Source organism: Nematolebias whitei, chromosome 1, assembly GCF_014905685.2.
Source record: "Nematolebias whitei isolate Nwh7 chromosome 1, NemWhi1, whole genome shotgun sequence".
NCBI lineage: Eukaryota > Metazoa > Chordata > Actinopteri > Cyprinodontiformes > Rivulidae > Nematolebias > Nematolebias whitei.
The window spans coordinates 88,241,063-88,264,040 of record NC_056498.1 but is presented as its reverse complement, the minus strand read 5'-3'; the positions used below and the strand labels follow the sequence as shown (position 1 = coordinate 88,264,040).

The following is a 22,978-nucleotide window of genomic DNA, read 5'->3' as shown; positions in this document are numbered from 1 at the left end:
TAGCTGTGGTTGGTTCAGAACTAGCTGTGGTTGGTTCAGAGCTGTGGGTGGTTCAGAGCTGTGGTTCAGAACTGTGGTTCAGAACTAGCTGTGGTTCAGAACTGTGGTTCAGAACTGTGGTTCAGAGCTGGTCTGTGTCTGCAGGTACCAAGGCCCTCTGTTGGAGGACGGAGCTCTGGAGTCTTCAGTCAGTGGAGGAGCAGCTTCACCAGAGTTCACAAAGCTCTGTGCCTGGATTGTCTCAGAGCTCAGACTTTACCTCAAACTGGAAGAAAATGTCCACGCCACCAACTGTAAGACTGGTTTAATCCTTGATCCACTGCAGTGTTTGACAGAAGACTTTGACTTGGTTTAGCCTCTGGTCTGTTCTCACTGGTTGGCGACAGTGACATTACATTCGTGTGTCTGTAACATGTTAGTTGACACAGATTAAATTGTTTCTGCTCTCTTTGTGACTTGTCCTTCTCTCCTTCTCAGGTCCAAGTGAGGCCGAGAGCTTTCAGCTGGAGATGAGTGGTCTTCTGTCGGAGCTTGTTTGTCCTTACGCCATCCTCACCAGCGAAAACATCACCCAGAGGTTCCTCAGAAGGAATGACTGTCTGCTGCTCCTCAGTATGACATTTCTTCATTGCTCAGGGCAACTAATTCAGAGCTAAAATATTTCTAGCATCTTCCCCATAAAGCTTCTAGAAACTTAAGTGCATTTAAATTTTTCTCACATCTAAGCGTCCTCTGTGTGACTAACCCTCTGTGGAATCCCGTCGTCAGCCTTTTTAGTGTCCGAGTTGGAGGCGTCCAGAATGATCCTGGTCAACAAGCCTCAGAAGAAAGCTCAGGAGTCCGGCAGCCCCGCCTTCCAGGAACTGAAGGGGATCTGCATGACACTGGGAATGTCCAAGCCTCCACCCAACATCACCATGTTCCAGTTCTTCAGTGGAATCGAGAAGAAGGTTAGTTAAGACTGGATGATGCAGAATGTTTACTTTTGTGCAAACAAGTGTTTTTGCTTAATTTAATATTTAATGTTTAGTGTCAACACACAGGAATAACAAAATTATCTCATGTTCAGTAGTACTATCAGTAAAATATTTGCTTTTTGGAGACATTTGACCTCATCAGTTTTGTACATGTGTACTGTTTGATCCATAGTACTAGGCTAAAAATAGAGTAAGGGAAAAGTTTTGTAAGTTTGTTCACTTGTGTACAACACAACAAACGGTCTCTAATTTATTGTCAGTTTCATTTTAATGGAAAGAGAGGGAATATAAATAAATAAATAAACATTAAATGAAAGGTACAAATGTATTTTGGCCCACTCTTCTTTACAGAAACTCTAAATCCTTCAGCTGCTGCGTGACATCTTGAAACTTCAGCTCCCTCCACAGATTTTCTACAAGACTGAGGTCCTGAGACTGGCCAGGCCACTTCGTGACCCTTGAGTGCTCCTTAGATCATGTTCCTCCTTTGGTGCCTTAGATCACGTGTCAAACTGAAGGCCCGGGGGCCAAATGTGGCCCTCATTGACATCTTATCTGGCCCCCAAGATGATATACTTATCAATACTTTTATCACTTTAATTTTTTCAGTAATCTTTGATTACGATGTCAAAAGTGCAACAGAGAACATCAAATGAGACCAGTCAAACTCTTGTTGAGGAACCTGCAACCAAGAAAAGATGTTTGGTTTCTAACTGGAGTTGACGTAGTTTCTGAAACTGGACCTCAGTTTGAAAAAAGATTTTAATTTTGGCCCCCTTTTGTACGTGAGTTTGACACCCCTGCTTAGATATATTTTTTTTATCATTCTCATTTGAAAGACCCATCCATGACCCAACTTCTGAGTTCTGGCTAAGGGGAGAAGGATTTTGTCCAGTATTTTAATGATTCATGGCTCACTGCAGTTAAATTTTACTATACGCTTCATATAAGATCAGTCCCAAAGCATAATGTTTCCACTGCCATGCTTAACTGAGGGGATGGTGTTCTTTAGGTCACACCATCCCCTGAGTTAAGCATGGCAGTGGAAACATTATTACTCATCGTTTCTCTTTCTCCAAATATGACAAAGAGCTCGATGTAGGTCTCATCTGACCCCAGCACTTTCTCTAAAGCCTTCTGTGACTCATTTGGATCAGGGACCCTGATGAGCCCAGTATCTGGGCTGAGAACCAGTACTAATCTATGGATTGTTTTTTTTTTCTCCGCTGGTCTGTGGGAAATGTTTCTGAGTAAACACGCTTCATGATGCAAAAGTTGGGGACCGTGATTTTGATGTTTAGTGCAAAATGTAAGATGACGGCTCCATCTTGTCCGTGACGACGTCGGACTGCTCTTAGGTTTTGCCTGTGGTGGTCGAGAGGTTGGACTGGAAGGAAGTGATTCTGCGTTCAGGTGTGCTTTATGTACACAACAAGATGAGATCAGAAGTTTAACTATTGGATGATTGTTGGTCATCTGTGCACAGGATCCTTACACAACCGGTCTGTGGCAGCTAGAAGTGCGTCTGGGTTAAATAAGATTAAATACGTATTTCCTGCAACGAGTTGTAAATCATATGGTTAATTTTATGTAAGGTTTTTATGAATTGTTAGTTTAAATTCAGTTTATTAAAATTAAACTACAATAAATATTAGTGAACAAACTTACAAAATTGGCGGGGCTTCAAAACTACTGTACACTCAAATGACATTTTGTTTTCTGTCGTGCAAACATTTAAATCTTACACAGCTGCATGTTTTTCTCCTGTCCAGTTGAAAGAAGCCACAAGTCGAGTCCCGCCGAATCACATTGGAGAGCCACTGATGAAAAAGCTCCTTGGACCTGTGCACCTGGTAAACTAGAAAATGACAGAAATAAAGAGACTGGAAACACTGTACAAGAAGTCACTCCTCATCGTTTTTCCTTTTTCTCATTTTCCAGGAAAAAATCGAGGCTATAAACCAAGCACTTGTAAACGAGTATGATGTAAGAAGGAAGATGTTGCTGAAACGACTCGATGTGACGGTTCAGTCCTTTGGTTGGTCCGACAGAGCAAAGGTCCGTCTCAACCTAAAGCAAAACACAAGTGCCTTCTTTTTACCTCCCACAGTCATGAAAGGCTGCATTTTAACAAAATATCTAATGAGCTACCAGACGATTAATAACACTTTCAGTAGTCAGTTAACGTCTACAACTAATTAACTTTTTGGAGTTGTTCGGATTCAAGATGGCTGCCACAGGTCTTGATCCAAAAAAAAAACCCTGTAACCAAGTCTTTTTATTTTTTAAAGTATCAAGCCCAGATTTGTTATTGCAGCTGAGAGTAATCCATAATATATAATCTAAAGATGTTTATACTTTGTCGTGCAAAGCAGCAGGTATACGTTTCTTCAAGGAATGCTACTTGTAAATTATTTGTGCTTGTTCAAACAAAACTAGTTTAAACATGAGATACTCTGTTCTGTGAGTGTATGGAAGATCTAGTAGAAAAACTGCTTAAAGGTGAAGACCTTTACAACCCTTGTAGCTGGAGACCACTTATATATGCATACATACATAAGGCATTTTAATCCCTTCCCACACTCTTACAATATTTTAAACAATGTTTATAAACTCTAAATGCTCTAAAAGTGCACAGACTGTCATGATTTCAGCTCCCTGCCTCCACTGCTCTTTACCACCTGCCACGCCCACTTCTCCACTCTGCACAGAGAACATCCGATCAGCTGCAGGAGGAAGTTTATCCTGCAGCGTGGGCTGCACAAATGTGCAGCAGGTGCTAAATAATTTATTTTAAATAAAAATTACATGCTGATCATGTGGCTCATCCATCAATCAACCAATTGTGTGTCATGTCCAATCTTATTTTGAAAAACCGCGATAGAGCGAGTCCGAGATAAATGAACCATGAAGTAGTGAAGTACTACTGTATTATTACATGTTGTACAAGTCATATTCTGTGGTACTTAATTTTTTTGCCCCTCTTCTTACAGACGCAGGCTGAGAAGTTGGCTAAAGTGTACCAGCCACTGCGTTCTGCCCTGAACACCAAAAGTCAAATCTCTGTCGCTTGTCTTCTTGCTGTACGACAAGATTTCTCCAAGATCCTTCGAACGAGCAGCGGCAAAATAAGAGAGAAGACCGCTTGTGCCATAAATAAGGTGGGTTCATCACAACGGAGTTGCACAATTTTAATCATCATTTTTTAATATTTTTTTTTTTTGGGGGGGGGGGGGGGTCCTGAGTGTTACTCAGAATCTGGGTTCCACTTCCTGTTTGAACTTCAGACTGCAGCAGCATTGGCACCCATAAGAATTCCTTCAGAAAAGTTAGTTTTTATATTAAATCTTCTCTCCAGGTTCTCATGGGCCGAGTGCCCGACAGGGGCGGCAGACCCTGCGAGATCGAGCCTCCCCCTCCAGAAATGCCCTCCTGGCAGAAGCGTCAGGATGCCCCCCAAGGAGGAGGACACGGAGGTGGCAGAGGGGGCTATGATAACTACTCCCAAGGAAACCGTGGAGGCTATGAGAGAGGAGGTGGAGGAGGACACGAGGACAGGGGAGGGAGAGGAGGAGGTGGGAGAGGGGGGAAGGTGCAGGGAAATTGGGGGGACGGAAGGGGAAGGGGGGGTTACAACCAGGGCCACTATCAAGAAACGGGAGGTCACCACGGGGGAGGAGGGAGAGGAGGATACAGCCGAGGAGGCTTTCAAGATTCCGGCTATCATGGAGGAGGAGGAGGTGGAGGGGGTTACCACAACAATTACAGCCAAGATGGCGGGGGCTGGCACCAGGAGAGGGGAGGGGGCCGTGGAGGTCGGGGGGGCAGGGGGAGAGGAGGACAAGGAGGTGGCTGGGGTGGCAGAGGGGGTCAGAATTTTAATCAAGGGGGACAGTTTGAACAGTTCTTCCAACATGGAGGGCAACAGTACGGCCAGTCTGGCTTCAGTCAGGGCAGAAACTTCAGCAGCTGAAGACGAGAGCAGGTCCTCTGAACTGACGGAGCAGCTGCTCACATGCAGCCACTCATCCATTCACACTCTGGCTCCAGACTGTCACAGGTTTGCAGTTTCTCTCTCTTTCTTTTTTACCTCAGAGTTCAAACCCCACATTTTTAATGTAAAGGTGAAGTCGATCAGTTGAGCTCTGCTGTTTTGACCTCGCCTCAAAACTTTGTCAGCCTTATTAAAAAAAACAACCCTCCCTGAAAGCATACGTTTGTCATCATGGTTTAGTTTTGGTGCACCTGCTACGTACACTTCTTCATTACCTGTAGGTTGCACTGACTGGGGTTATTACTTGAAAACATTTTTTTTTCTAATCCTCATTTTGTTTCCATATGTTTGACAAAAATATTGTTATTTAAAAACAAAAATGGTTAAATCATGTCTTATCATACTTATTTAAAAGTTGCCAAGTTGTACTGCTCATGAACGGCTGTGGATGTTGGAAGGTTCGCATGGATGAGTGAACGAGCAATAAAAGTTACAAGTACGCTACAACTTGTTACAGTGGTGTGGTTCTTAATCTGTATAACTGCAGAATATAGTTACCTGAGAATGTACCTTTGTAAATTGTTTGCTTAGCAAACAATTTACATATATGAATTAAAGTAATTTGTCTTTACTGGGTTCTAAAATTAGAACAATTTAATCTCAAGTGTCAAACAACAGATTCCATCACGCTATTTAAATCTGAAGCCAAAGTGGAAAACCTGTGTTCATAATTACTGCTTTCATATGATTTATGAGGGAAAGTTCAATTCAGTTTATTAAATTTATATAGCACCAAGTCACAAGAGAAGTCATCTCAGGGCACTGAACTGAAATATTCACATACATAAAAAGTAAGTTAATAACATTATATATGTGAGGAGCAGACTGCTCTGAGTTTAACTCCATCACAGAACTCTCATCTTGAGCAAGCCTGAAGGCGACAGTGGAAAGAAAAACTCATGAGGAAGAAACCTTGAGCAGAACCAGGTTCAGGACAAGTGTCCATCTGCTTCGACCAGCTGGGTTTGAGACGGGGCTTAATTTGAGCTGGATCCTGCTGGAACAAGATCTGGGGGCTCTTATTTTGACAGTGTGCGTTCCAGAAACTGCTTGGATCCGGTAACTCTAATCTCCACCTGTAAAAGTCCAAAGTCATTGCGCATTTTTATAAAATAAAAAAATAAACGGTACAACTAAATTGCAAATGACTGACCATTTAAGTTGCTTATGACCAAAATATGAGAGAAATGTTTATTATTCAGATTGTCGCGTATCAAAACAGCGGCGCTAATTTGTCAAAATAACAGCGATCAAAATGTTGAAAAGACAGTCCTATTTACTTTAATAAAATGAATGGAGTGGGAGCAACAACGTGCAGGACTGAATTCAGCAGAGAAGAGTCGTGGGTTGGGATGCTTGACAGAAGTGGAGCTGCTCTACTCATGCACAAGGAGAGCTGCTGTTCTCTAATAGAACAGTGTTTCCAAATGTAGGTAAATGTAGATGGTTAACCTGTTAAAATGCACCAGAATGTAGGAAATGGCATCTACTTCATTCAAAATGTTTTCAGGGAGGACACACAGACCCCACTGCATCCCCTGCTCCCCCTCCCTATCCTGCACCTCCTGCTGACCCGCACTCCCCGCCCGCTACGTTCCAGCATCGGTTTACAAATTAAGCTCTGGTATGAGGACAGGAAGGAATGGACACACACTGGCAGGTCAAGAATCACATGTTAAGATAGAAATAGTATCAAATTAAAACTAATTTTAACAATTCATTTTAAGAAATGAGGTCAGTTTGTCCTCTAGTAGTCTACGTCTGTGGCAGCATACGCCATTCTATAGGATTTATGAAAAGGAAAGTCTTAATCCTAGTCTTAAAACTGGACAATGTGTCAGCCTCACGGACAGAAACTGCAAGTTGGTTCCACAAGAGAGGAGCCTGATAATTGAAATGTAACTCCCAATGACGACTCAGGCACGGCTTCTTTATTTAAAACGGGCGCTTTAATGAATGCTGTGAAAACTAAAGGAATAAGACACAAAATACAGAAATAAAACACAAAGTTTTAGGTACTGTACCGAGCGACGAGTAAAAACAAACTATCAAAAGGTGTACCTCGTGGCCGCTCATCATTAAAGAGGTCCTAGACAAATGTTTTTCGTCTTGTGCTCTCTAAATAACACATAAAATAATTAGAACACCATAACTGACAGATTTACAACGTATTACAACAGTTATAAATATCTTTACAGCTAGTGAACTATCACGGCTGCCCCCCACCTCTCGTGTCTTCAGGTAACTAACTTCAGGTAAATGTGCGTAATGAGCACAGCAGATCTTTTCATTCATGCTTTATTTAGACGGGTAAATCAAATCTTGCCACTCCCTTACGTTCACACAAATCTCGCGATAACGTACAACAAAAAAATAGTCCTTCGTGACAGAATAAATGCATCTTGTACAAAAGATAAAACATATTTTCAAAATGTGAACTAAACAAACTAAAAATAAATATTCATTTTTTCAATGCATAAATCATTGTGGTGACACTTACACTCCCATCAAATCACCAACTGGTTCTGAATGTGATTTTCTGATGAGTGTCAAGATTAGTTCGTGTTTCTGTATCAGTCTCAAGTAAAGTCACTACCTTGTCAATAGGTCTTTCTACTGGATGTGGTTTCACTGGTCTTTAGTTTCACTTTTCCAACCTTGTCGTCTGGACTTTCTAGAGTCTCTACTACTAGAGCTAGTTTCTATTTACATCTTGGAGCATTATCATCTTGTAGGATCACAATGTCGTTCACTTGCAGGTTCCGTGAAACTTTCTGCCATTTCTGTCGCTTTTGGAGTTTTGTGGCCTTTCTGCCTCTCCTACACTCATTACAGTGGTAGATGTGCAAAGAGACCATATGTCCACATCCTAAAATCCATATGCCATTTGCACGCAGTTCATTCATAGTCATGCCTCTTCCTTGGTGATGTACACGTTCATGGCCGGTGGGGGGTCAGATTCAGATAAACTTTGATTGTTGATTTTTCTTAAGGCAGACAGATTTTTTTCTTCAGCCTTGAGTCCATCTGGACGTTCTGGTTTCAAAAAGGCCTAATTGTGGGATTCCATTCCACTGACCCATGCTATGAGTCTCCTTCAAGGTCGATCCCACCGAGCTGACGAGTCCCAAAGTTCTAGGTTCTAGAATTGTGCCGCTCAAGGTGGCTGCATGTTGGAGCAGCTCTGTTACTTTCATTCTGAGATTTTGCTTTTGGAAACTTTAATTCCTCTTTTTCTGGATGTGAATCACATTTTTTGGATGATTGTTTCCTCTGGTATCAGATGCTGTGCAGCTGGAAGGATTTTTACTGAAACTTTTTTAGTTTTGGACATTTGTTATGATGCGTAACCATGGCAACAAGGCAGTTTCTACAACCAACAGTAGCTGATTAACATATCAAAAGCTCAAGTAATATCTCAACTACAGCCCCCAATTTCAAATGAGTTGAAAAGGATGTTCTGTGGACGCATTCTCATCTACCTGCCAGCTGTGCTCGAGTGCCTGACCACTGAGATCCTGGAACTAGCAGGAAACACGGCTCATGACAGCAGAAGGACAGGATCGTCCATCAGCACCTACAGTTGGCTGTCCGCAGCGATGAGGAGCTCAACAAGCTGCTGGGAGGAGTGGCCATTGCCCTGGGAGGATTTCTGCCCAATATTCAGGTGATCCTGAAACCCAGGAGGACAACCAAGTGCTAGTAAACGGATCAACATCTGTGGCCAGTTTTTTCAGATCTGCTATAAGATGGACCATCACAAGAGATCCTTCCCGCCCACAACCATCAACATCTAGAACAACTCTTTTATGAAACAAGGAAAATGAGCTACAACAACATTTAATTTCCCTCTGGGATTAATAAAGTATTTTTGAATTGAATTTGAAAAGCCGCCGGTGGCCTGCGATTCTCAGAAATCGCCTACTACATTCATAAATGTTGATTTGCAAAATGCCCTCTCTCATTCCCTGCTCTTGAAAATGAACTCTCCTTGTTAAAATATGTCTGAGTAAGATGCATAACACAAATGCAGCAAAATTGTACGAGGTAATGAAAGAGTTTCAGATAGTAAACCCCTAATATATATTTTTTGTTTTATTTTTTCTATTTTTAATTTTATTTAATACTTTGTTTGAACCTCTGTTACCTAAATTATTCTGTATGTTTGTTATAGAATTTGTGGATGCTGTCTATCACGTGTGCTAAGATTCATAACTGGCTGTGATTATCGTACCCACCACTGCACCCAGTATTCACTGGTTAACTGGACATCATTAACTTCACGCAGACTCTCTCACTGGTACATTTTCATCTTTAAATCACTTCTTGGTCTGCTGCCTTCATACATCTCCTCCTACATGTCTCTGTGTGAGTGCAGCTACAGCGTGCGCTCTCAGGACATTATGCAGTTTCCCTTCAGTGCAGACTGAACTTGGCAAAAGGACACAAGGACCTTCTCCTACTCCGCTCCTGTTTCATGGAATATCTTACAAAAAGACCTGAAGCTCTTGACCTCTAAGTGACTTTAAAACTCTGTTAAGTTCCTGGCAAAAACCAATGCAGACATGTTCCTGTTTTAGTTTTCTACATTCGCCTTATAATCTAGTTGTTTTTCTACTTTTTTGCCATCTTATTTTAATTTGTAAAAAAATAAAATAAAATCTGTACACCTCTTTTATGATTGTCTATTGTTGTTGTCCAAGCTGTTGTCATCACTCTGTTGAAATCAGGTCTCACTTGTAAATGAGTCATCGATGCTAAATGGGATTAACCTGTCTAAATAAAGGTTGAATGAATGGGGAAAAAGGTATAAACGATGATTTGAAAGACTTCGTGTGTTTTGTGTCATACTTCAGACAAAACCACTCTTATTTTGAAAAGTGTTCCCCGGATGTTTTCTCTAATATTTCCGGAATCAGCTACAGTCGGTAAACTCTACGCAGATGCGTGCTATGAAAGCAACCGCGCATTTGCCTGTAAATTAATAATACGTCCCTCTAATCCGTGCTCTTCACTCGGTCAGTGATTTGTAGGCTCATCATGTTCCGCCACGATCCTCCTGTCCGCTGCCCACCTCCGCCGTTTGGACCCGTTCCTCGTCACCGTCCTCCTTTTAGAGGCCCGTGTTCCGGACCTCCTCCACGGCACTTACTACCAAGACCCGACAGACCGTTTCTGGCCGCGGAGAACCATTACCTGCGCAACAGGCGGCCCAGGGGCCACTACGTGAGTGTACGTACCCGAGGCTGTGGCTTTAGCTAATTCATTGGAGCTGCGGTGAAGGCGCACAGGCTGTGTGTGTTTGTGCGCCTTCACTTGGTCCTTAGAAGAGTCTTCAACTTTTCCCAAGCGTGTTTCACTCTTTGTTACAAACATATTCACCCACTCTGATTGCTGTTGTTTAGTTTTGATGCTTTACAGCTTGGACTCATTGCAAAGTAGCAAACATTAAAAGGGTATCTTGATTGGAACAGTATTAATGGTGTATCCTGATGCATGCTCAATAATCCAGGTAGAAAAATCCAAAAAAGTTCAATCTGGTCCTCTGGACATTCAAAAAAACAAAAAACAAAACAAAACAACAAAAAATCTAGAAACGTTTCGTCTCTCATCCAAGAGACTTTCTCAGTTTGAGGTGCTGTTTTCAGCTCAGTCTCTTAAATAGCACCTTCTCAGAGTGGATCAACCAGTTTTGCTGCTGACAACCAAAACCAGCTGATCACATGCTCAAGAAGGACCATCAGCCTAACAATGGATCATTAGCACACTGATGGCTGTTTACTGTTCACAGAGGGCTGAGTGATACTAGCAATCACAGCATTGTAAGAGGGGGACAATTGAACCCGGAGGCCTCCACCCCTGTTTAATGATGGACGGTTTCTTTTCACAAAGATGGCCTCCTTTACTCCTCTCTCAAACCATCGTTCCTCTCTATCCAGGATGTGAACATCTTCATCCCTGAAAGAGTGACCGCTGGCCTGGAGATGAGTGTAGACCGCAGAGTCCTGGCCTGATGATGTTGATCTTCTGTGCTGGGCCATCCTTTTGGCCAGTGGCTGTTTAGTTTCCCCGATGTAAGACTGATCACAGCCCTCCTGACACTGAACAGCATACACAACATTACTCTGTTTGTGCCGGGGGACTGGATCTTTGGGATGAACCAGTCTTTGCCGTAATGTATTTTGGGGTTTAAAAGCCACTGGGACGTTATGTTTAGAAAATAAACGTCTCAGTTTCTCTGATACTCCCTCAACATATGGAATGACCACTGGTCTGGGTCTGGGTTCCTCCTTTTCACCTGATGGCTGACTGGAGTCCTGTTTGGGTTTCTTCTCTGCTTTCAGGAAGGCCCAGTTAGGATATCCACATTGCTCTAGAGCCTGTTTTGTGTAGGATTTCTCCTTCTGCCTGGCTCCCGAGTTAGTGGGGATGCTGTCTGCTCTGTGATACAGAGTCCTGATGACTCCTAACTTGTGCTCCAAAGGGTGATGGGAGTCAAACTGCAAATACTGGTCTGTGTGGGTGGGTTTGTGTTACACCTCGGTTTGCAATTGTCCTCTATCAGAGACTGAGACCTCACAGTCCAAGAAAGCCAACTTGCAATTTTTTTACATCTTCTCGTGTGAACTTGATGTATTTATCCACAGAGTTGATGTGGTCAGTAAAATGTTGGACTTTCTGAGATTTAATTTTAACCCAGGTGTCTCCAGGCCAGCGGTCACTCTTTCAGGGATGAAGATGTTCACATCCTGGACAGAGAGGAACGATGGTTTGAGAGAGGAGTAAAGGAGGCCATCTTTGTGAAAAGAAATCGTCCATCATTAAACAGGGGTGGAGGCCTCCGGGTTCAACTGTCCCCCTCTTACAATGCTGTGATTGCTAGTATCACTCAGCCCTCTGTGAGTAGTAAACAGCCATCAGTGTGCTAATGATCCATTGTTAGGCTGATGGTCCTTCTTGAGCATGTGATCAGCTGGTTTTGGTTGTCAGCAGCAAACTGGTTGATCCACTCTGAGAAGGTGCTATTTAAGAGACTGAGCTGAAAACAGCACCTCAGACTGAGGAAGTCTCTTGGATGAGAGACAAAACGTTTCTATATTTTTTTGCTTTGTTTTGTTTTTTGTTTTTTTGAATGTCCAGAGGACCTGATTCAACTTTTTTGGAAAGTTTCAGATAGTTGAACAGGTTGAAAAAATAATAATGTAGAGATTTTAAACAAAAAACCTACAAGCATTAAAATAAAATAAAAAAAACATTTAAATTCGATATATTTATTTGAGGCTGACAGCTTAAATAAGATGGTTGATTTTACCTCTGAGGAACATGAATAAATAAAGTTAAAGGGTTAAAACTGTCTAGTTCAAATAAGATAATAATGTCTAGTTAGAGAAAACAGGTTTTTGAGCTGCATGCATTCAGCTGTGAGCTGCAAGATAAAGAAAAAAGATAATTGTGAAATAATTCTTTGTTAGATGACCGCATTGTAAATGTATGTTATCTCTACAGAACTGATTGACAGCTGCTGCTGATTATGACTTCATAATTCTTTTCATGCCTGTGATGCTGGTAAGCAGCATCACATCAATTATGTGAGGGGACATGTCCCCCTCACATTTAAAAAATATTTGTTTGGACACCCCCCCCCCCCCCACACACACACACACATTTACCATGAAATATTAGTTCACGCAGCATTGTTTGTATTTCTTTGTGAACAAATCCATTCCACTTGATTAATAGAAGAATAGTTAAAGCAGTAAAAGTTCATTCTGGGTTTTCAACAACTCTCCGCACTGCATGCACTTTTTCCCCTGGGTACTTGTCTTGGCAGGGGACACTCATCTCTTGGGGTTTTTGTAGACAGGGTAGGGGGAGGAGGGGGAGACGCTTCTGTGTGGCATGCTATCTTAGCGCTACGTTAGTGCCGGCAGTTGTCAACCGGGGTGTGGCTGTTAGGATGCTTGAGGTGAGCAGAGCGTGCTCTATTCACACAAGGAGAGCTGTTGGTCAGGCTACTTTGTGTTGCTCTCTAAAATAGTTATTGAATCAAGTTACTTACCTAGGTAAACATAGATGATTAACCCCTTAAAATACACCAGAATACAGGAAATGGCATCTACTTTATTCATATTTTTCAGCTCCTACTCTGAAAGTTATCTAGAAGGCTGGGAGTCCTAAAACCAGCTCTGTGGAAACTTCCTTTTAAATTTATTGCAAATTAATTGACTGAAATGTGTCTGTTCAATGTGTTGAGTCTTTTTGAGTTTTTGTACTGCGTGGCAGCACTCTGGGTCACATATTTTATGTTGTTTAAGTTCAAATACATTGAAACTTCATTTAAGTCATTGTTACTCAAAGCTGAATTGTTTGTTGTTAAAAGCAGTTATTTGCACTTTTCAGAGAGCATTTTTAATAAACGTTGGCAATATGCCATGATTTTATTCAATCACCACCACAAAAAAAGTTTCAGGCTCAGGATTTTTTTTCACTTCAAGTCCTGCCGTCATCGATGTTACAGCGTTTGAAGAGAAAACACCCGCTATTTGCATCAAACTCGTCAGCAGCTGCAACAGGTATCGTTTATGTTCTCTTCGCAAAATATGTTAACCTAAATGTGTGATAATCTGTCATGTTATAAATGTAAAATGAGGCATATTTTTGCTAACATTACATCTATCAACTAATCATAGTGGCTACCTGGCAGGATGTTATCTGTAAGTTGTGTGAGGAAAAAAAAACTGCAGGACTTCGTGAAAGTTTAACAATAAAATCAGCAACAGACTGACACATTTATTTATTGCTGTACTTCCTTCCATCCTGACTTAAATGACATATTTAGGGTGAATATTTCAAGTGTAAATGTTTTTACATGAGTTAGGATTTTTTTTTCTAGCTACTGCTGTGTATGACTTTGAGAACTGGGATTAATCTGCATTTATTACTACTGTCATATTTGTTTGTAGCAAAGCAATCAAGACTAAATAATAATACAGTCTTATAAAACTAGCAATGTATTTTTACCATTTACAATTACAAGTTAAGTCTAGAGAACTCGACGTACAAACTCAAACTTTTACATTATCTGTCTTACTTACTCGATTTCTAACATAAAGATTCCATTCAGTTTTCCAATCCATAAAAATTATTTGATAGTATTTAGATATTTCTGTGATGGTTAAAAATAATTCAGTGACAGAGGGTTTTAATTAAAGCATCCTCAAACCTCACGCATAAATAAAAACAAACTGCTTAAATCAAATACAACTAACACTAATGTTACTTTGATTGCAGCAGGTCATCAAAAAGTGTAGATTACTTAACAATATTACATAATTTTATAATATCCAATGTAGTACACTCGAAAATGTATTAATGCACAACAATGAACACACAAATAATTATTTTTATTCTACTTCTTTTCAGTGAGTGGCAGAGTCATACGTTGGGACAGCTTCATACAAAGGGCTCCAGGATGTTCAGTTGTGCAGCAGCTGAGTTCACAAGCAGCATTTTAAATATGATCATCACAGACATGCAGCCGCTGTCTGTGGTGGAAGATGAAGGATCCAGAAGATCATCTCCACCTTCAATCCAAATTTATTTATTTCTCTTCTGTTGTTGCATTTTGGAAAAAAAGCAAGAGTTTTGCTATACCACAGACTTGAAACTGAAATGGAGGTTCAACATGTTATTGCATTTTAAGCAATAAAATATTTTAAAAAGAAGAATTAAATGGGTTGTTTACGTAAATGTTCTTTTTCGTGTATTTTTATTATTCATAAAATGAGAACCAAATATTGTTTCCGACTATTCGATTAACCGGCACAATAATCAATAGATTACTTGATTACTAAAATAATTGTTCACAACACCCCTAGATGGAATATATTTTGGGTCTCATATGGGCCTTTTCCATAGCTCCTTTCCAGCACGGTTTGACTTGGCTCAATACGGTTCCAAGGCTTTCTCCACTAGCAGTTTTTCGTAGAACCGGCCCTTTTTTTCAGGACCCATTTCTTTGGGTTTCCAACTGGGCCAAACTGGCACTTAAACGTGAGGTCAGAACACTGTCAGTCACTGATTGGTCAGGGGGCGGAGTCACTGGCTGTTTGAGAAACTTTCACAACAACCCAATCCGCCATTTGCAATTACTCGGAACTCGAGCAGCGGCTGGACCTACAGGTGCTGGTCATAAATTTAGAACATCATGAAAAATTCATTCATTCAATCATTCAGCCTTTATTTAAACAGATAATTCACATTGAGCCTCAAGGACTCATTTACAAGTGAGACCTGTTTGGACAGACAGAAGTTGATTCATTTCAGTAATGCCATTCAAAAAATGAAAATTGTATATTTTATTCATTCATTACACAAAGACTGATATATTTCAAATATTTCTTTTAATGTTGATGATTATAACGGACAACTAATGAAACCCCAAATTCAGTAGCTCAGAGAATTAGAATATTGTACAAAGGTTAAATATTGAAGACACCTGGTACTCTAATCAGCTAATTAACTCAAAACACTTGCAAAGACCTTTAAATGGTCTCTCTGTCTAGTTCTGTAGGCTACACAAGCATGGGAAAGACTGTGGACTTGACAGTTGTCCAAAAGACAGCCATTGACACCTTGCACAAGGAGGGCAAGACACAAAATATCAATGCTAAAGAAGCTGGCTCTTCACTGAGCTCTGTGTCCAAGCACATTAATAGAGAGGTGAAGGGAAAAAAATGATGTGGTAGAAAAAAAGTGTACAAGCAATAGGGATAACCACACCCTGGAGAGGATGGTGAAACAAAATCCATTCCAAAATGTGGGGGAGATTCGCAAAGAGTGGACTGCAGCTGGAGTCAGTGCTTCAAGAACCATCACGCACAGACCTATGCAAGACATGGGTTTCAGTTGTCGCATTCCTTGTGTCAAGCCACTCTTGAATAAGAGACCGCGTCAGAAGCATCTTGCCTGGGCTAAAGACAAAAAGGGCTGGACTGCTGCTGAGTGGTCCAAAGTTATGTTCTCTTGTGAAAGTAAATTTTGCATTTCCTTTGGAAATCACGGTCCTAGAGTCTGGAGGAAGAGAGGAGAGGCACAGAATCCACATTGCTTGAGGTCCAGTGTCAAGTTTCCACAGTCAGTGATGGTTTGGGGTGCCATGTCATCTGCTAGTGTTGGTCCACTGTGTTTTCTGAGGTCCAAGGTCAACACAACCGTCTGCCAAGAAGTTTTAGAGCACTTCATGCTTCCTGCTGCTGACCAACTTTATGGAGATGTAAATTTTGTTTTCCAACAGGACTTGGCACCTGCACACAATGCCAAAGCTACCAGTACCTGGTTTAAGAATCCTTGTTCTTATTTGGCCAGCAAACTCGCCTGACCTTAACCCCATAGAAAATCTATGGGATATTGTGAAGAGGAAGATGCGATGCGCCAGACTCAACAGTTCAGAAGAGCTGAAGGCCACTATCAGAGCAACCTGGGCTCTCATAACACCTGAGCAGTGCAACAGATTGATCGACTCCATGCCACGCCGCATTGATGCAATAATCCAGGCAAAATGAACCCCAACTAAGCATTGAGTGCTGTACATGCTGATACTTTTCATGTTCAAACTTTTAAGTTGGCCAACATTTCTAAAAATCCTTTTTTTTTAATTGGTCTTAAGTAATATTCTAATTTTCTGAGATACTGAATTTGGGGTTTTCATTAGTTGTCAGTTATCGTCAACATGTAAAGAAATAAACATTTGAAATGTATTAATTTGTGTGTAATGAATGAATATAATATACAAGTTTCACTTTTTGATTGGAATTACTGAAATAAATCAACTTTTTCATGATATTCTAATTTTATAACCAGCACCTGCATTTTCAAGATTTTAAAAAACAATAATGACAACACCGTGGTCTAATGCTGAAGTCCAGGCATTTTTTGTGTTTGTTGACCAACGTCAAAATTTAGAGCAATCTAGTCACCGTGGAGGATCCTACGAGCTGCTGACCCACAGAAGTGCGAGAAGCCGGACCCAGAGCCAGACCCGGCTGCAGAAACTATTCAAAGGGGGGGCATTCTATTTTTTCAAGGGGGCATATTTTTTTCAACAAACATTTTATTTGCTTCAAGTTGAACAGTGGCTCTGTGACCACCCCCAATACAGTGCTGTGAAGAAACAATCTCAATAAAATCACAAAATCTAAGCAAAAATAGAAAAAAAAAAGAACAAGACAACCCAACCTGTAGAGCTGTGTTCATTCAATTAAAAGTCAAACATAAGCATAAACATACAGTGATAAATATAAGCACAAGTTTCAGGCTGAACACTGTGACTGAAGTAAACATTCATGCTAGGAGGTTTAACTACAACAACTGGGGAGCACAAGGAGCAAAACAAAGAAGTTTTACTCTTCTGCCTGCAAGAAACACCATTTTATGTGTGAGGGAGGCGGGGTGGGGGAAACTAGAAAGGGGTTTACTCCACCTTTAGTAGAGTGGCAGGCGGCGTTTGTATAGTGTGTGAAACCTTCTCAAAACACTGTCCTTCCATTCATTCCTAAATTTCCGAGTCAAGTCCTTCTCAAATGCCAACTGGATCAGATTTGCCTTGCGTTGATGAAGCATAGTTTGGCGATGCTCTGTGAAGACATTTTTAAGAGTGGAAAACGAATTTTCACATGATGCGGTGCTGGCTCCAAACGTCAGGCCATGTTTAAAGGCTGCAAAGACAGTAGGCATTGCTTCCAATGGCTTCTGGAACTGCTTCAAAATCTGTAAGGATTAAGAATTAAGATTACCGTAAAATCAATATAATTACAATTAGAATGATTCCCCAAATAACAATATAAATTGTATGAAACATTATGTTTAACAATAAATTCTCATCTCAATTAACCAAATCATGTTAGGTTTGATGTGTGATTTTTATGACAGTTTTATGAAGGCCTGATGCTGAAAAATACCAGTTTACTGTAAAGGCCCGACATGACTATGCCATGACAATATAGGCTAACCATTAGGAGCATCGTAGCTTCAAGATTTTTTGAATACAATAAAAACAATACTGAGCTTTTGCCTATAGTCTTAATCACCTGTTTCATTGTCCACTTCTCCCCATCTGGTGGAGAAGACTCTTTCATTTGTGTCACTAGGAAGTTGCGGGCCACCTCAAATTCAGAGTCCACAGCAGGTGTCTTGGTGAGGTCAAGTAAGGGCTTCACCTTGCTGACATCCAAGAAGGTGGCTTGCGCAGGATCCAGGGCATTGAGTGCCTCCATCAGGTCACAATTATGTTTCCCAAAGCGACTGTTCATTTCCTCACATACTGAGTCTATGCAACTATAATAAATCCTGCGTAGTTCTGTTTCATTATTACAATCTACAGGTGTTCTTATTTCCTCAACAACAAAGTCAGCAAAGGCAGAGTTTTGTGAACATCTTCTCTTTGATGGCCTTGTTGTGATGTTGTCACACTGTGCTAGGATTGCCTGGAATTCTGTCTCAGTGCGAATATTCTGAAGACAGGTCATTGCACTGCTGATGAGCTGGATACCTAGAAGACAATACAATACCCCCTGTTGTTACTGTACAGAATACACAGTTCAAAGTGTAGTATTGCATGAAAAGACATAGAGAAATGAAACAACAGACTATTCAGCCAATGTTTGTGTAACATACACATCAAAACAATTGTTCCTGTGGGGATGCCCAAGAAAATTTTAAATCATTGTATTTTAAAAAGATATTATAAGTGAACAACTGTACAATCTTAAGAAATTAAATATGCCATTTCAAAAAATTATATACAGTTGATTGGATTTCAAGAGAATACTAAAATGCAATTTATTGCAAATCCTTTAAAAATGGGTAAAGAGTTTAACTTATATCACAAACTGCTTCAACTGAACCAGAAATACACCTGGAGCAATACATTCCATTTTTACTCTATTTTGCTGTTTTTATTTAACTCACTTCACTGTTGTTGTTATTGACGTCGTCACTCACGTTTCTTCCAACTGGCTGAGCACTGCTCGGTTCTGCTCCTTGTGCTCCCTAGCTGCTGTAGCTAACCCTCCTAGCATGAATGTTTACTCCAGAGTTGACTTCAGTGCTTACGTTTCCTACTGAAATGGATGGTGCCGCTTCCTGTCCGCTCTCATTTTTTCCACTGTCAGTGTCATTCGTTGTCCTCTTGTTTTTTTGGAAAAAAGTCCGAATATCCATGATACACGGACAATGGTGAGCGTGACTGTTTCTGTTTGAAAACAGCTAGTTTGCGCCTTAAGTCAGTGACCCGCCCCCCTCGAACTGTAGTTGGCTAGAATGTTGCCTTGGCTTCATTGATTGGTTGAATTGTTTGACTGACAAACAGAGATAGGAAAAATAGAAAGATGTACACTCAGAGATAGATTAAAAACAAACAAACAAAAAACTTCCCGTGTCCAGTCAGGGGGGGCACAGCTGACTCTGTGGGGGGGCAATGTCCCTCAATGCCCGCCCATGCCGCCGGGTCTGCCCAGAGCCCTGGCCTCGCATGCTCTACAAGTCCAGACACTGAGCTCCGGCAGACAGGGGCGGACCGGGACAGGTCTGGGATGGAGGGTGGAAATGATTTTTAAAAACATTTTCTGTATTATCAGTGAAGATTTAAAAAATATACACTGCTCACAAAATTAATGGGAACACTAAAATAACACATCCTAGACCTCAATTAATTAAATAATCTCATTGTCAAACTTTTATTATTAGCACAATGGAATTGATTGAGAAGAAAATAACACAAAAATTATCAATTTAAATCAAAATTATTACACCATGGAGATCTGGATTTGGATTCATACTCAATATTAAAGTGGAAAATAACATGACAGCTTGATTCAACGTCAGTGAATATTCCTCAAGACAAGTCTAAATGAGGCTCAGTAGTGTGTGTGGCCTCCACGTGACTGTTTAACCTCCCATCAATGCCCAGGCATTGGTGGGATGCCCACCAATGCCCCTGATCCCTGATACTGGGATCTCATCCCAGTATCAGGGCACCTCTGGCTAGTACATGGAGGGCTGTGTGGCCATCCAAAGAAATGCCTCCCCACACCATGACTGATCCACCACCAAACCGGTCATGCTGGAGGATGTTGCAGGTAGCATAACGTTCTCCTCGGTGTCTCCAGACTCTGTCACATCTGTCACATACTCTCATTGTGAACCTGCTTTCTTCTGTGAAGAGCACAGGGCGCCAATGGTGACTCTGCCAATTTTGGTGTTCCCTAGCAAACGCCAATCGGCCTGCACGGTGTTGGGCTGTAAGCACAGGCCCTATATGTGGACGTCGGGCCCTCATACCACCCTCATGGAGTCTGTTTCTGACAGTTTGAGTGGAAACATGCACATTAGTGACCAGCTAGAGGTCATTTTGTAGGGCCCTGTCAGTGGACCTCCTGTTCCTCCTTGCACAAAAGACGAGGTAGCAGTCCTGCTGCTGGGTTGTAGCCCACCTACAGCCCCCTCCATGTCTCCTGGTGTACTGACCTGTCTCCTAGTACCTATTTCATGCTCTGGACACTGCTGAGAGACATTTCAAATCTTCTTGTCACTGCTCGCATTGATGTTTCATCTTGGATTAGCTGCACTACTTGAGCAACTTCAGTGGGCTGTAAAAAATGCCTCATGATGCCTCTATGTGTGACAGTACTGACAAAATGAAAGTGACTAAAAGTTCAACCAGAAAGAACGAGAACAGAGAAATGACCTGTGGTTACCACCTGCAGAATCACTCTTTTTATAGGGGTTGTCTTGCTAATTGCCTCTCATTCCACCTGTTGTGTGTTCCATTTGCACAGCAGCAGGTGACATTGATTCACAGTAAGTGTTACTACATAACTGGTGACATTGATTCCACAAAGGTGTGACTGATTTAGAGTTGCATTGTTTTGTTTAGGTGTTCCCTTTTTTTTTTGAGCAATGTATAAATGGTGCTGGCTTTATCATGAAATCCAGTTTTCCCTTTAATTACAGTGTTTCCCCTACCATTATACAAGTGGGGCGCACTGCCCCGTCAACAGGGCCGAGCACCCCGTCTGTTGAACCCCCCTCCCCCCCAACCTCCTGTCGGCACTGACGGAATTTTAAACTAGCAGCTCGCAATGCAGGTACACCATCTTAAAAGCCGAAGGCAGCCTCTTCCCTCATGCTGAACCCTCACGCTGACACCCCCCCCCCCCCCCACACACACACTAAAGCCCCCAGTATACTGCCGCGTACAGAGATACGCACGTACGTACGCAGAGGTACGCACGTACCCCCCAGGGCATGTCCGTGCAAAGCTCCAATTTTTACGACCGCATACGCATACGCAGTGTCGCACAATAAACTGCCCAGCGACGGACTGTTTTGTATGCGACACCAATGTATTAAATTCCCCTTCTTCATCCCTGATCTGGCCTTTTCTTTTGTTTTTTTTTGCCAAGAGGCAGAGATCCCTTCCTCCTCCGTTGATGCCATGACTGAAATGGTGAGAAATGAAGGAATTTGTCACGAGCGAATTAAACTCAGGTCCAGCGTGGCTGCGGGAGGGTCTGGAGAGTTCCTGGTGGGCTGGTCTGATGTGTGGGCTGCAGAGCTAGTGCTCCCTGTTTTTTAAATTTTTTAGATCTTTTTATTAACAACATATAAACACAGAACACCGCTGCGGCTGAGGCTGCCAGCGCTCGCTTTTTTTTCTTTTTTCCGACCTGCCAATCAATCTAGTAGGCGTGTCAGCAAATGACCAATCGGCGACCTCAATTTGTCCCGAAGGTAAACGCCCCTTGTCTGTGAAGCTGCTCTGCAGCTGCTCGGGGTGTACGCTGGAGTATAATGTTTGAACCCTCTGCGTACAGTACACGCATACGCGGCAGTATACTGGAGCCTTTAAATTGTCTGTACAAACAGCGCACAGCTCGGATGTCTGTCTCTCCCCCTTCCCCACCCAAATACCCCCCAAAACTGTTGGTATAGACAGTGCGTAGCTGAGATGTGTGTGTCTCTCTCCTCTGCCCAGCTTCAAAACTAAAACGGTCGGTGCAAACAGGGCAAGGCTGCGTCTCTGTCTTCCCCCCCCCCACCTTCACTCTAAAATTGTCAGTATACGAGATGAGTGCCCCACCATGGCAAGTTATCTGGGAGAAACACTGAATGACTTTATTTAATAATTTGTTAATTAAAGTTAACTCAGCTGAAAAATCATAAAAAGACACAATTATTGGATCTCTCACTGCCAAGGTGTATGCTCGTTCAGAACTGGTCCCTCTGGTGAGATGATAGCTTCTCCTCTCAGGAAAAATAAAAATTAAAACTTCGTTGTTGTATAACTGAAGAAAGCTCAATCATACATTATCAAGCACTGTACTTGAATTTTACCTGCTGTAGCATTTCTTGATGGCTACTGATTACCACTGGAGTAGGAAGTCCGACATCATTCCCGTCGGCGCTGATCTGTTCAGCGACTGGTGTCAAGCTCTTAGACGAAGCGGTCCAGCTTGTCATCAAATCCTTCCACACAAATCTAAAATCTGACTAAGTTTTTTTGTTACTGGGCTTTAAGCCCAGAGGAAAGTACTTACAGACAGCTGTCCCAGGCAGCACACACGCACATTAGGTGAATGTACAAAATTCACAGTGCCAACTAATGACCTGGCATGGCAACTACAGCAGATTCAGGGGCAGGGGGTTTTGTGCTTTCATGTAAACAAGCGAATGCGACCCCGTGCCGATGCAGATTTTTTTCCTGAAATCAACATTCGTAAAAGACCTACATTTCCCCCCGCCTTGTCCATTGAAATGGGGCCCAAGACTATCATAGAAACGCAATTTTTTTTGTTTACCTGGCCACACTGGTAAACGTACCTGGCTGAATTCGCCATAAAGAAAATGGAAGCTTAAGTCACATGATTGACCTACATTAGGTTAGTGT

General features: G+C 41.7%; 2 protein-coding genes across 5 annotated transcripts in view; both read left to right on the top strand.

The window, feature by feature from the left end:
- fam98a (family with sequence similarity 98 member A) overlaps positions 1 to 5,320 on the top strand; it is an 8,575-nt gene extending 3,255 nt beyond the window's left edge. For both annotated transcript variants that reach the window (XM_037688099.1, XM_037688091.1), the window contains 7 exons: positions 145 to 293; positions 478 to 612; positions 769 to 950; positions 2,750 to 2,830; positions 2,919 to 3,035; positions 3,971 to 4,138; positions 4,336 to 5,320. In XM_037688099.1, coding sequence (XP_037544027.1) covers positions 145 to 293; positions 478 to 612; positions 769 to 950; positions 2,750 to 2,830; positions 2,919 to 3,035; positions 3,971 to 4,138; positions 4,336 to 4,950 — 1,447 coding nt within the window. In that variant the 3' untranslated portion in view covers positions 4,951 to 5,320. The remainder of the gene's footprint in view (positions 1 to 144; positions 294 to 477; positions 613 to 768; positions 951 to 2,749; positions 2,831 to 2,918; positions 3,036 to 3,970; positions 4,139 to 4,335) is intronic.
- A 4,610-nt stretch (positions 5,321 to 9,930) lies between these two features.
- The window catches only part of si:ch211-195b21.5 (chromatin-remodeling ATPase INO80), a 48,588-nt gene continuing 35,540 nt past the window's right edge, over positions 9,931 to 22,978 (top strand). For 2 of the 3 annotated variants that reach the window (XM_037681050.1, XM_037681042.1), the window contains exon 1: positions 9,931 to 10,263. In XM_037681050.1, the coding sequence (XP_037536978.1) occupies positions 10,072 to 10,263 (192 nt within the window). In that variant the 5' untranslated portion in view covers positions 9,931 to 10,071. The remainder of the gene's footprint in view (positions 10,264 to 22,978) is intronic. The other variant, XM_037681058.1, reaches the window with a different exon arrangement.